This window comes from Carassius carassius, chromosome 40 (genome assembly GCF_963082965.1).
Source record: "Carassius carassius chromosome 40, fCarCar2.1, whole genome shotgun sequence".
Lineage (NCBI taxonomy): Eukaryota > Metazoa > Chordata > Actinopteri > Cypriniformes > Cyprinidae > Carassius > Carassius carassius.
The window spans coordinates 17,078,745-17,092,151 of NC_081794.1; the positions used below are offsets into that span (position 1 = coordinate 17,078,745).

The 13,407-nt window shown below is 35.0% G+C and overlaps 3 protein-coding genes across 5 annotated transcripts; 2 read left to right on the top strand and 1 right to left on the bottom strand.

The window, feature by feature from the left end:
• Positions 1 to 458: 458 nt before the first annotated feature.
• LOC132122237 (GTP cyclohydrolase 1-like) lies at positions 459 to 4,673 on the top strand. The gene is made up of 6 exons (XM_059532245.1): positions 459 to 972; positions 2,600 to 2,709; positions 2,933 to 2,988; positions 3,574 to 3,605; positions 4,166 to 4,250; positions 4,463 to 4,673. The coding sequence occupies exons 1-6, from the start codon at positions 666 to 668 to the stop codon at positions 4,593 to 4,595; spliced, it is 723 nt and encodes a 240-aa protein (XP_059388228.1). The 5' UTR covers positions 459 to 665; the 3' UTR covers positions 4,596 to 4,673.
• A 924-nt stretch (positions 4,674 to 5,597) lies between these two features.
• Positions 5,598 to 7,198, bottom strand: LOC132122238 (cysteine-rich PDZ-binding protein-like). The gene is made up of 5 exons (XM_059532246.1): positions 7,071 to 7,198; positions 6,713 to 6,778; positions 6,567 to 6,621; positions 6,365 to 6,468; positions 5,598 to 6,274 (listed from the first exon to the last, which is right to left on the bottom strand). The coding sequence occupies exons 1-5, from the start codon at positions 7,084 to 7,086 to the stop codon at positions 6,210 to 6,212; spliced, it is 306 nt and encodes a 101-aa protein (XP_059388229.1). The 5' UTR covers positions 7,087 to 7,198; the 3' UTR covers positions 5,598 to 6,209.
• Positions 7,199 to 7,424: 226 nt separating this feature from the next.
• Positions 7,425 to 13,407, top strand: LOC132122241 (phosphatidylinositol-glycan biosynthesis class F protein-like). Of its 3 annotated transcripts, none has more exons than XM_059532272.1 (6): positions 7,425 to 7,459; positions 7,875 to 8,130; positions 8,225 to 8,316; positions 8,392 to 8,508; positions 9,268 to 9,376; positions 12,810 to 13,407. In XM_059532272.1, exons 2-6 carry the CDS (start codon positions 7,903 to 7,905, stop codon positions 12,921 to 12,923), a joined length of 660 nt encoding a protein of 219 aa, XP_059388255.1. In that variant the 5' UTR covers positions 7,425 to 7,459; positions 7,875 to 7,902; the 3' UTR covers positions 12,924 to 13,407. The 3 variants fall into 3 exon arrangements, with proteins under 3 accessions (XP_059388255.1, XP_059388253.1, XP_059388254.1); XM_059532270.1 differs by having other exon boundaries at positions 7,430 to 7,631; XM_059532271.1 differs by having other exon boundaries at positions 7,430 to 7,563.

Below are 13,407 nucleotides of genomic sequence, written 5' to 3' on the forward strand. Positions count from 1 at the left end.
ATTATTATTATTATTATATAATGCTATGTTTACTGTGTTAAGCTAACTGAGACTTGTTATAGCACTTATATATCATTGCTCTTTTTGTTGTTTTTGATTGCTTCCACTGTCCTCATTTGTAAGTCGCTTTGGATAAAAGCGTCTGCTAAATGAATAACTGTAAATGTAATGTAAATGTAAAACTTTCAAAGAATCTGACGTGTCTAATACAGCTTAGGTCTGGCTTATGTGTGAGCACGTGAGATCATATGCTCAGAAGTTTGACGCTCATTTGTGCCTTTACATTCAGTCCAGCAAATCACGAATCAGTTTCCGCCGTTTGCATGACTGTAACGCATTATTTAATTACACTCCATAAAAAGGGTGTGACATGTGTAAAACACAATAGAGCGCGTGCTCACACTAAATACCGACGTGTTCAATTGGACACTGTGGTAGTAGAGGGCTGCTATAAATGCCAGGCTGAGTGGGACAGACTTCCACAGCAACTGAATCTCAACTCAGAAGCGCTACAACGATCAATAGCCTAACTTTACCTGCGAACCGGTTGCACTTCTGAAATAATATAGGCTACATCGGTTTGCTTTACGACTTTACTTTTAAATAAACAATAATAGCCTAATAATAATTTATTCTCTTTTAATTAGTCATTTAAAGCACATTCAATGGAATACCAAAAGGCGGCAGAATTGAACAGTATGGGCAAAGGCAAAATCGTCACAGAGTATCTTTGCCGTAACGGCTTTAGCGAGCTGACAGTCGAATCGAAAAAAGTATCTGTCCAGCACAAAAACGACACATCCCGGAAAGAGACAGAGGAAGAGTCGCGTTTACCTGCTCTGGAGGCGGCGTACACAACCATCCTGCGAGGTCTGGGAGAAAACACTGACCGACAGGGGCTCCTCAAAACCCCGCTCCGAGCTGCAAAGGCCATGCAGTTCCTGACCAAAGGCTACCACGAGACCATCTACGGTAAGTGTCTTAGGCTCAGGGCCGTTTCTAGCGTTTTTGGCACCCTAGGCGAGATTTCTACCAACCGCATATTTGAGCATGTTTACTATTTTCGATAGCTTTAAAAGTGGACACGTCTAGAATTAATAGCTGCAAAAGTGTCAATAATGTCATCATAGGACATCTGCCTGGAAACTTCTCATCTCATCTCATCATTCTCATCTTCTTTTTTCTTCTTGCGATACTGAGCCCCTGATGGCTTTGACCTTTTCATGATGATGAAACTCAAACATTTACTTCAAGTAACTTTAACCACGGATGACGACGTTGAAAGGCGACTTTAACATGTCTCTAACGGCAGCGGCCACTATCACCACCAATGAGACTTACTCAGATAATCGCAAGTAATCATAATGCTTCGAAATAACAAAATTATGAAAATATAATATGACCTTGAAATAATAATATTATATATATATATATATATATATATATATATATATATATATATATATATATATATATATATATATATATATATATATATATATATATATATAAAATAAACTCTTGGTGGGGCGGGGGCTCTCACTGGCGCCCCCCAGCTGTTTGCGCCCTAGGCGACCGCCTAGTTTGCCTATGCCTAGAAACGGCCCTGCTTAGGCTATTAGTATTATGCAGAAAATAATTAGATAATACAGTTTAATCTGATTTCTGACATTCCGTTTTAAAATATAGGGTTTTTTAAACAACGTTTTAGTAGTAAAATTACAAGTTAGTCAGCAGAAATCACTTTCACCGGAGGAGGTTACTATAGCAACCAATATTGATCCGCTGCTTGGACACTTCCAGCTAGTATAGGCTAGTTTTAATTTCTCTCATATAACTCGTTATACTCTACTGTTTATTTCTTTATTATGGTTTTACACAACACAAATATACCACATAATATTAAATATACGTTTGCGCTGTGTTTAAAAAGTCTTTAAGATAGCTGACTGTGTATAAAGTTGTGTTGCGCTGCTCATTAGTCTGACAGATAAAGTAGACCCTCTAAAAGTCATTGGATTATTGGAACAGTGCGTATCTTTAACGTAAATATGTTAGAATTATGTTATTATTTTCTAGTTTTTAATATGTAGTTTCACTGTTTATTTTATTTACCCCTTCAGACCTGAATTTTTTTTCCCACTGAGCATTTTTAGTCCTCAATAGTTCTTAGTTCATCACCAAACTGTGTTTTTTATTAGTTACATTCATGGGTGTTGATTGTAATCAAAATTATGATCACATCATTCTAATCCAAGTGTTTTTCAATGGTCTAAATCACATAACACTCAAACTATTTACCCATGGTGTGTTTGGCAATTCCACTACATTGATGAGGTATTGTGTAAAATACTTATACGTCATTCTGGATTTACTCAATTAGTCTGCAACAGATGCTGAAAGCACCAGCTTCAGTACACAGTCTGCTTGGTGTGAAGAACTACTTAAACTAATCACACTTTCTACTGAACTGACCTGATTTATGAGAGGCCTTTTTAATGCATATTGTTTTCAAAGTTTCATATTTTCATTTTCTGTAAACCCTATCAAAATAATTTAAGTAATTAACTTTTGTATGTATGTTTTTCTTATTCCACAGATGTCCTTAATGATGCCATATTTGATGAAAACCACGAGGAGCTAGTTATTGTGAAAGATATTGACATGTTTTCGCTTTGTGAACATCATCTAGTACCATTTTTTGGCAAGGTATGTCTCAAGATTCTGCTAAAAAAGGCAATGAAAGATGCTTTTAGCCACTCAGTTTATGTTATCCTTTATGTTGCACTGCTAGGCAAGGCGGTTTCATGGGTTGTAAGGGATTCATTGATGCATACTTTTGTTTGGGCCTGCTTGCTGGGAGGTCAGTCGGTTCTTTTCAATGAGTTGTAGTGCATGAGAAATAAATGTTTTTATGTTAATTTATCTGTAGGTTCACATAGGATATCTGCCAAGTAAAAAGGTTGTTGGTCTCAGTAAGCTTGCGAGGTGAGTATACAACTTCCAAACACACACACACACACACAGACAAAATTTTGCCAGTCTCAGATGGATGGTAAAGGGCCTTGTTCTCACATCAGAGTGGGTCTGAAAAAGAGAATGTATTAGTTACAAGTGGCTGAGTTCTTCTGTTATCACAGCCCATTCACTTGAGGCTTAGATCCAAAGCCTGGCACAGTATCCTGTCCCATCTGAAAAACGCCAGACTAGCTGACTTCTGGCGCTGAGGAAATCCCCCTCAACTCCAGCCTCCACTGTGGAGTGGTTGTGGGAACCATTAACATATTGCAATCCTCACAAAATATCATGTACTGCCTGGTGCTTTCTTTGCCCGAGTAAAATAAACCAGACTTCATGAGACACCATTCATCAGTCCCATTAAAATCTATTATTAATCTTATCACAAAATTGTCTAGAATGTTTACAGTTTGCATTTATAGTTCTATTAAATATTTATTGTCATTATTTGGGAAGGAAATAGCCACATATTGAATTGGTTGTTTGATAAGTGTTACATGTTTGGTGGCTTTTTTTTTTTTTACTTACATGCTGTGATTTTTTTATCCCTCTTAGGATTGTTGAAATCTACAGTCGCAGACTTCAAGGTAACTGTAACAACCGTTTTATTATTTAGATATCTAAAATATAATGTATATTAATGTAAAAGAGATAGAATTATCTATATATAATTTAAAGAAATGAATACTATAATTCAGCAAGGATGCATTAAATAAATCAAAAGGGACATTTCAAATAAATGCAAATACATTTCCTTTTTATTCATCAAAGAATCATGAAAAATAATAATTTTTAATTATCAGCAAAACATATGTATTGATCACCAAATCAGCATATTAGAATGATTTCTGAAGGATCTCTGCAAAATTATGCCTTGCAAACATAGGAATAAATTACATTCTGTAATTTATTAAAACAGAAAAAGTTTTTTTTTTTAACATTGAAAATCTTAAATTCCCATAACTTTTTGAACTGTATAGATAGTGTTACTTATATAGTAACATTATACATAGTCCTTTATAACATTTATTTTTGCCATTATCATCTCTCAGTTTCAGCCTCAGAATTTCTTGTTGAATCCATGCTGCACCTCACATTTGTTCACATTTCTTAAGTGTTTTCTTGTTATTTTTTTTTTTTATTACAGTCCAAGAACGCCTAACAAAGCAAATAGCAATGGCAATCTCAGAGGCCTTGCAGCCTGTCGGTGTGGCAGTTGTCATCGAGGCAGCGTATGTACAAAACAGATTATATCCTAGCCTTCTTTTTCAATAACCCATGTTTCTTCAATGCAATTAGAACTTTAAAGCTCAGAATACAGTGCAGTCTTTCAGCTGCTTCTTATAGTGGCTGTCATGGTTGATGAATTATTTCTACAATAATACGCATGAAGATTTGTATTTCAAATATTATTTGTGGCCTGAATGGACGTTTGTTATTGCAGTCACATGTGTATGGTCATGCGTGGGGTGCAGAAGATGAACAGTCGTACTGTGACCAGCGCCATGCTGGGTGTGTTCAGAGAGGATCCAAAAGCTCGAGAAGAGTTCCTGGCCCTGACCAAAGGTGCACAGTGATCGCACTACCTCCCCAGCTCCAATTCCATCAGTGTGTTTACAGTCAAACAGGTCAACGAATATTCTCTACATTTGAAACCCACAATGGTGCTAAGAGAATCTAACTGAGCCAGAGTTGTAGATCTTTCAACCAGCTACTGAGACTCAGGGGTCTTCACTGTTTGAATAGAAAATGTGAATATTGAAATATCAGTGTTACCTGAACTACTAGTTTTGAGAAACTAACACCGAATGGCCACCGAAAACTGATATTTCTATTATCTTACTTCTGATATTAACAACTACTAAATTAAACATATTGCCTCAGATACTTGTCTAACCTTATGACTTTTTACAAAATGAAGATACTAGAACTTATTTGTATGTAACTTTAAAGGAAATACGCTTTTTGTCACATACTCTGATTAGATAATATTTAAGAGGTCATATATAAGTCAATGATAGGTTTCTTGTGACATTACCATGTGGCATAATTTGTAAATGGTTAAACAACATTGCCATTAGGATATTGTCACTTTTTTACATAATGCATTGAACTGAATTGTATAGGAAATCGAAACAAATGCCAACTGCAACAATAAAGCACCGTTATGAGATGTATTTGTCTGAGTTTTTTTATGCAATTAACTGATTTCTGCAAAATGTTGTCACTATTTTATTTGTCAAGAAATATCTACAGATAAGAGAAGTCTCACGTTGTAATAGGTGTCCCGGACAATGCTTAATTTAATTGGTATTTAGGAAATTATATTATACAGAATCTAAGTATTGCTTAAAATAAGGTAAAAAATATACATACTGTAATAAGAGCATCCATAACAGTTACTATCTACAAACCCTATTATACAATTGTGTGGATCCGAGAGAAATTAAATTCCAAATGATCACTAAAAAAGGAAACAACAGATCTCCTGAAAACATCTGGAACAGTGTTGACAAAAAGACCCAATGGCAGAAGAATACGAAATGGAAACTGACTATAAACATAACTGTATACTGAACTTGTAGCTGTCTTATATTGGTATGTCAGTGTCTATTTGTTTCATATTTACGTTAGATTTTGTAATAGTGACAATGCCTTGAAAACAGAAGAGGAAATATAACTTCAAACAAGATTGATATTTTTTTAATTGCGGGAAGAGGTAACATTTAAAAGTCAAAGTCTAAACTCTGGTAAGATCCAATGGCTAAATAAGTCAAATAGGGCAATAAATTGCCATGAAGAGAACTTATTTTGATTAAATAACCTTATCACTGTCATGTTTGGTAGGATTAAAAAATGATAAATTATTCACTTAAAAAAACAAAAAGAGTTTCCAAATAAATTAGAACATTTTTAAAACATGTTCCCTAGCAAATGTACTCAAAGGCATCTACATTGTCCAAACAGTACAAGCCAATATATTGCTCTAAGGTTGTTTAGTGAGAGAAAAATACCACTGATATATTTGATACAAATACTAGTGCACTCCTTTTGCACCACAAAGTGCAGCAAACTAAACTCTTTTGTGGACTCGAGTGATCATTCTCAACACTTGGAAGAGTCAGCACAGATATCCACAAACATCCCCCTCTCAGCTACAGATGAATCTCCATCAACCCATTAATAATAAATCAAACTGAAGTCTGTTTGTAGTTCTTGGTGTCAAGAACCTTCTTTCCACACATGGCACAAATTCCTGTAAAAGTGGAAACAGAGGGGTGGTGAGAACATATAGATGTGTGACAGAAACAAGAGCACCTAAGCATTCCCTTGCTATCCATCTCACCTTTTTTGTAAGCACACCCCTGACAGTAATGTGAACCAGACTGATGGACAGAGCTTTTGCATATCCTGCATGTGGAAAATCCAGATTTCCCATAAGGATCAAACCTGTCAAAATAGTACAATGTTATTATGTTATTATAACTTTTAAATCTAAACGTATTACAAGAGTGTATTGGTGAATCATAAAATTCCATGCAACAAACCTGGCTTTTTTTGATGTCAGCATTTTATTTTCATTAAGCTTTCGACCACCACTCTCTGGAATATAAGGGTTTGTAGGTTAGTATTCAATACAAATATATAAAAGGGTAATAGGCATTACACGTTATTCCATCTTTAAAACGATTACCTGTTGTGTTTCTAGCCCCATCTTTCCAGGTATCAGGCGTGATGACGCGCCCCAGCTTCTTCTCGCCTGCGGAGGCCATCCAAACATTCGTAATTCACAAAAGACCGACAGCACACACATTTCATGTTTGATTGATCAAATTTCACGTCCGAATACACGGCATATTAATGCTTAACATCGTCGAGACAAAAAACAAAAAACTACAAGCGACGTTTATATTTATAGCACAATGTTCTGTTTCTCTTGGTGATCTTGGTAGCGAGCCAAGCATACGAACTACATTAACGACGTAGACATATATTTGTGTAAAACAAATAACCCTTTACTATACAATATATTTTATAATATAACTACTTACACTTCTCGCAAACCATCTTCAAACGTGCCAGACAAATCTTAGTTAAAACGTCTAGATAACACTCAGTTATTGTTAAACCGAAGCTAGAAGCAACACTGCTCACATAGCGACGTAGATATGATGTCAAAATAAAAGTCATAAGCGTAACACTCACTGATCTCTACCAGTGATACCAATCAATACATTTCTATCTAAGTCTAAAGTATTTTTTGTATTTAGCGATAAACTACAATTTGTGTGTAGTAGCAGTGGATGCTACTACAACAAATAATAATAATAATAATAATGTTTAAATTATTTTATTATTACAATCTTTAATTATGTTTTGTTTAGTTGAGAGTGATTGTTGTTGACTTCATTCTACCGGAAGTACACGGCAGTCATGTTTTGTAAATAAACTGTTCGACTTTTACATTTATTTGTAGTCTTATGGCATTCGGTTTAGAAAGTATACGATTGTAATTTGTATATATTGAAGTGCTCCATGAATTTGGTAACGCATTAGTTTAGGAATCAGTGTTTGTAGATATAAACTTTAATTAGTTAGGCACCACTCAATTGGTACGTTAAGTCTTTACTTCAAAGTAAATTTAATTCATTGTTAAATGAATCACTTATTATAGCTGTTTGCAATATTTTCCTTTGCCTTTATTTTCATAACCGGTGATTGCCAGTCTCATTGTTACATGGGTTTCTTTTATTTGTGTCCTTTCTTTGACCTTATGTGAAATTTTTTAAGACACGTATCTGTTCTTTTGGAATTGTTTTTTAATCGATTGAGTTACTCTCATTGTTCTTTATCAGGTAACATTACGGCCCTTTAACCTCCATAATGTGGGATGTTGAGATCAGGGGCATGGCATCGGCTCATGCCATTATTGCCTCCTCCATCTTCATGGCAACTGTGATGCCTGCTGTGTTTGTGGAAAACTTCTCTGTTTATGGGAGCCACATTGTTTGGCTGTATTGTGTGGCTGGATCTGTTGCTGTGGTCAACATCGCAGTGTTTTGGCTTCTTGGCATCAGCCCACCAACAAAGAAGAACACTCTGAGCTACAAGGTAGAGATGGGCAGCACATTCTCCAATATATGCAAACAAACATAATCAATGACTTTCAGAATTGAATGGGTTTCATTTGTTATTTCTTGGACAGATCAACAGATTGTTCAAATCCTGTCTGTACTTTGTACTGTCATGCCTCTTCTTTCATACTGTGGTGGTACTATACGGAGCACATTTGCTTGAGTAAGTATGTGTTTTTTTTTGTTGTTTATCCCAAAATGTAAAATACCAATGTATTAGTCATACCTCACATTACAGGTCAGCTCTGGAGACGTTTTCTCTGGCCGTGCTGCTGTCCACACTCACTACACTGAGATGTCTCTGTATCCTGGGTCCTAACGTACAGGCTTGGATCCGGGTTTTCAGCAGAGATGGGTAAGTGCAGGATAAACGCTTTAGATTTTAACCACCTGAAACATTCCTTTCTCTCTTTATGGTGTGGAAGAGCTTTGGTGAGGAGTCCTCAATGGCTGGAATCCACTAGATGGAGACCTTGTCCAGCTTTGACGAATGGGAGAACCAGTTTTCATTGAATTTCACACAGAAGGGATTATTGTAGGATGGAAACCTTATATCTAGAACAGATGAAGCAAATCCATTTTGAAATGACAATTGCAATGCTCAAATCCCCATATATGAGCAACTGGAGTTAAGTGTGGCTTAATGCCCTCAAGATCAAATCCTGTTTTTCTTTTCTTTTTTTCATCACTGTAGAGTGGGGCCTGAGCGGATTCTTTTTTTCTGATTGTATATATCACCATTTAAATAATATAATCACTAAAGCATCTCTGTATGTATAATTTTAGCTTAAATGAACTTCAAACTAACTGAAGTGTTTCGAAACAAGAACACAGAATCCTTTAGTGATGTTCCAGTGGTATGATAATCAGAGAGTCTGTGTGTTGTTTATACAGCTGCAGTATCTCTGCTTAAGCACTGCAGGAAATTTCTCTCTCAAATGTAAATATGGTGATGTTTACATCGAACATTCATAGTCCTCTTGTATACTACATCACTTCACCCTATACCAGCTTCATGTTTAATATCCTACATACAGTGTTGTTTTCATTCATTTCATTTAACATTTGAATGGTAGTGTACAGTGTTATGATGTTGAGCATGTGTGATTTTCAGGGCGATGTCAGTGTGGGACACCTCTCTTCAGATTACCACTGGCTGTAGTGTGATTGGGGCCTGGTTGGGAGCTTTCCCTATTCCTCTCGACTGGGACAGACCCTGGCAGGTTAGTGTCATTACACTATTGCAATATTGGGTTACACTTTATTTTAAGGTATCCTTGTTAGTGTAATTGTACATTTAAGTACTTTGTAATAGTAATTAACTACATGTACTTACTGTTTGGTTAGGGTTTGGTTTTGGGTAACTTGCATGTAATTATCAATAATTTATTATTACAATAGCAAGTACATGTAATGTGTAACAAGGACGGCCCAATACCCAATATTGCAATGCAAACTGCTTTCTGAAATTCCAGTAATTTTAATAGAAATATCAAATAGCAGTTAACACACATGCTTCTGGCTCATTGAGATGTGGCAGTTTGAGTCTGGTCTGTAGCACATTCCAGTGCATTTCTTCTGTGAATTCCTGTGACTCTCCATTATATCGGTTTAGTCCAAAATGCTACAAGTGAAGCCCCTCAAAAATGTGTCTCTTAATGAGAGCATTGGTTAGTTCCATAATTATGCTCAGTGAAGAACAGATTTCTGCCGTGGCAGCAGATTTTTAGTAGAAGGTTCCTTGTTTCAGAGCACTTGCTGTCATTCTACATTAAACCTCAGAAACGAGGAACATGCCAGAGAAATTGCTTTGTATAAATATTTTGGTTTTGTTTAACTTTTAGTTTTATGTTTGTGCTATTTATAACATTTTGTACAGATTTATTCAAATTCATTCCTCTGTTTGCAAAACAAATCTTGATTTTTGTCCATCACGCTTAGTTTTTACGTTTCTTAAAAAGGGATAGTTTACCAAAAATGTAAATTAATTTACTAATTTTCATTGAAAAACCTTTCATTTCTCTAATGATTGGAGATTTTAATGCTCTGTTTATGGCCATATAATGAAAGCCAGTGGGGTCCAATGTTGCCTTAGACCCCACTGACCTTCATTTAATGAAAAAATATGAAAATAAAAATGATCACTCAGACAAATAAAACTTCCTTTTATATCACAATCACATCTACAATACCACCTAAAAGTCTGGAATAATTACAGTTTTCTGAGTATTTTTGAAAGAAATCTCTTATGCTCATCAAGGCTGTGTTTATTTGATCAAAATACAGTAATGCTGTAAAATATTATCACAATATAAAATAACTTTTTTCCAAACATAATATATTTTGAAATGTAATTTATTCTAGTGATGGCAAAGCTGAATTTTCAGCAGTTATTACTCTTAGACAGTATCACATGATCACTCAGAAATCATACTAAACATTAGATTTCCATTCGAGTTCATCAGAATTCTGATTACAAAGGTATCATTGTTTTAACAAAAATACGAAGCAGAAAAATTAGTTTTCAACAGATAATAATTGAGTACCAAAAATAATTGAGCTCCAAATCAGCATATCAAAATGATTTCTGCAAGAATCACGTGACATTGAAGATTGGTTTAATGGCTGGTGGAAATTAAACTTTGCCATTGCTGGAATAAATTATATGTTAAAATATATGAATATTTATAAAATCATTATTTTAAATTAGAATAATATTTCACAAGAGTACAATTTTGTGATCAAATAAATGCAGGCGTGATCAGTATAAGAGACTTCTTTTCAATATATATATATATATATATAGAACAAAATCATCATACTAGGGATCATTGTCAAATAGAAACAAATGATGTGTAGTTAACACTAAAACCCCTTTTTCGACAATACACTCATCCTCTCAACCGATAAATTGTGCAGTATAGACATATACTTTTATGTAGTCATAGAGTTTTGTTGGGAATGAACCAATCTTCATGAACAATTTAATATTCTCTAAGCATAGAAAGACGGCACTGGTACTTCAATTATTCATGTGTTGTACAGAGACATTGATCAGAGGCCAGTGTTTGCCCTCGTTTTGCCCTCAAAATGTCACACTGAAGTCTCCCATGTGTGCTTTTTGACACGGTGTCTACACACAGATGTCTAGACGAGAGCAGAGAGATGATGAGAGAGAGGAAGCTGTAGAGTGACTCCTCAACACATGATGATGGGCTAAGTGTGAACAAACGAGAAACTCTGGGGTGGTTCAATCCAGATGTCTAGCTTAAGAGAATGGAAGAGTGGTGTGACTCACACAGACTCTCTCCTTCTCATTGCCATTACACTTGCAATATTGAAGCCCATGTTAAGGTTTTGAGATAACTGAATAATCAATTTTGCTGATATTTTTATTTAAATTCTGAGACTCAAATCTTCAGTCATTAGAGATCAAGTATGAAGGGTAGAAATCTAATTCTCTGTATAAAAATTAGTGCTGATCTCTCTTTCATTCTCTCTCTCTCTATATATATATATATATATATATATTCCAAAGTTTAGGGTCAATCATGTTTTTTATATAAATACTTTTATTCAGAAAGGATGCATGGCATAGATTAAATCTGACAAGTACATTATATTTTAATACATGCCATTATCTTGAACTTTCTTTATATCAAAGAATCAAAAAATGTTATCAGCATTGATAAGAAATGTTGCACCACATCAGCATATATGAATGATTTCCGAAGGGTCATGTGACACTGAAGCCTGGAGTGATGATTCTGAAAATTCAGCATTGCCATCACAGGAATACATTTAAAATAGAAAACCTTTATTTTAAATAATAGTTAGTGTTTTATCATATTTTTTATCTGCAAATGAAAATGCAGACTTGGTAAGCACAATACATTTTTTCAAAACATTCTTACTGACCCAAAACTTTTGAACAGTTTTTTTTTGTGGGTGTCAGTTAACTGGTATAATATAATTATTTTTCTTAATATAACAGAAAAATAATTGCATATTAATTTTTTTTTTTATGTGCAAGACTGAAATAATGCATTTAAATCTATATGATGAAGCAACACGACTAAATAAAAAAGGCAAAGTTTTTGAAAAAACGGTTTTATACTCAGTAAAGATTTTGAAGCAAGTCATTAAATTTACATTTTGTTTATCCACTGTCCATTGGGCGTCAAAAGCAAGTTTTCATCTTATGTTCTCCCATAAAACCATTGTGCCTTTTAATTTTTTGATTTTAATTCCATATATCTACTATTTATAAAGGCTTTTTTGTTGTTGTTGTTGTTGTTGTTGCTCACAATGTGCTAGAAGCTTTAAAGACCACTCCACATATTTGCATGGACTGCAAAAAATTCATTAAAAAAAAAAGAAATATTTTAATAAATAAAAAAAATGAAACAACATTCGAAATCACCTTGATCATATGAAGCAAAAATTCTAAATGCAAAGCAGTTGGCACACACCTGAGAGGCAAGGCCACCAATACGTAACACTCAAAACTCTACGTTAAAAAAAGAAAGAGGAATAAAGCAGTCTGAAATAGAAAATTTGAAAACACCACAGTGATTCTGTAGAATTTCCAGTCAAGTCACTTGTGCTCCTGCAAAATGACAGTTTTGATCTTCATTTTCTGGCTCTTATATCCAGGTTTGGCCCAACTCCTGTACCCTTGGGGCAACTACTGGATTTCTAATGGGCCTCCTCGCTGCTCCTGTCTGGATACACTGGCATCGCAAACAACTCACCTACAAGCTCAAGTGAGGAAAAGAAGGACACAATCACAGGCCACAAGGAACTGAGAGAGAAAGAGATCCAGACTGGAGTCAAAAACCACTGTCCGTCCCAGTACATGCTCTAAGAAATGCTGCCTGACTCAGACGTCCCATTTATGGTTTCTGTGTTTGTTTTTTGTAGAATAGATATTTAATTTGTTGTTCGCTCCTAATGGCAGTATATTTATTTCGATCATTCCTCTCGTTCTTCCTGTAAATAAAGCTAGTACTGACTTGAGACATTTTGTAAAAAGCAAGTATTTTGCAACCTAAATTGAGATGCTGAATTCCCCTTTTTGAAGAAAGTCTTACTTCTGTAAATGACCGATGGGTTTGGTTGTGCTGTTTCATCTCTCAAAGGAACTCATGCTTGCTGAGCCAGACACGTTGGAACTACAGTTTGATTGTTTTTAGTCATTAGAAAGGGTGTCTGTTCTCTGTGCTTGTATGTTCAATAAATCATTTTGTCCATT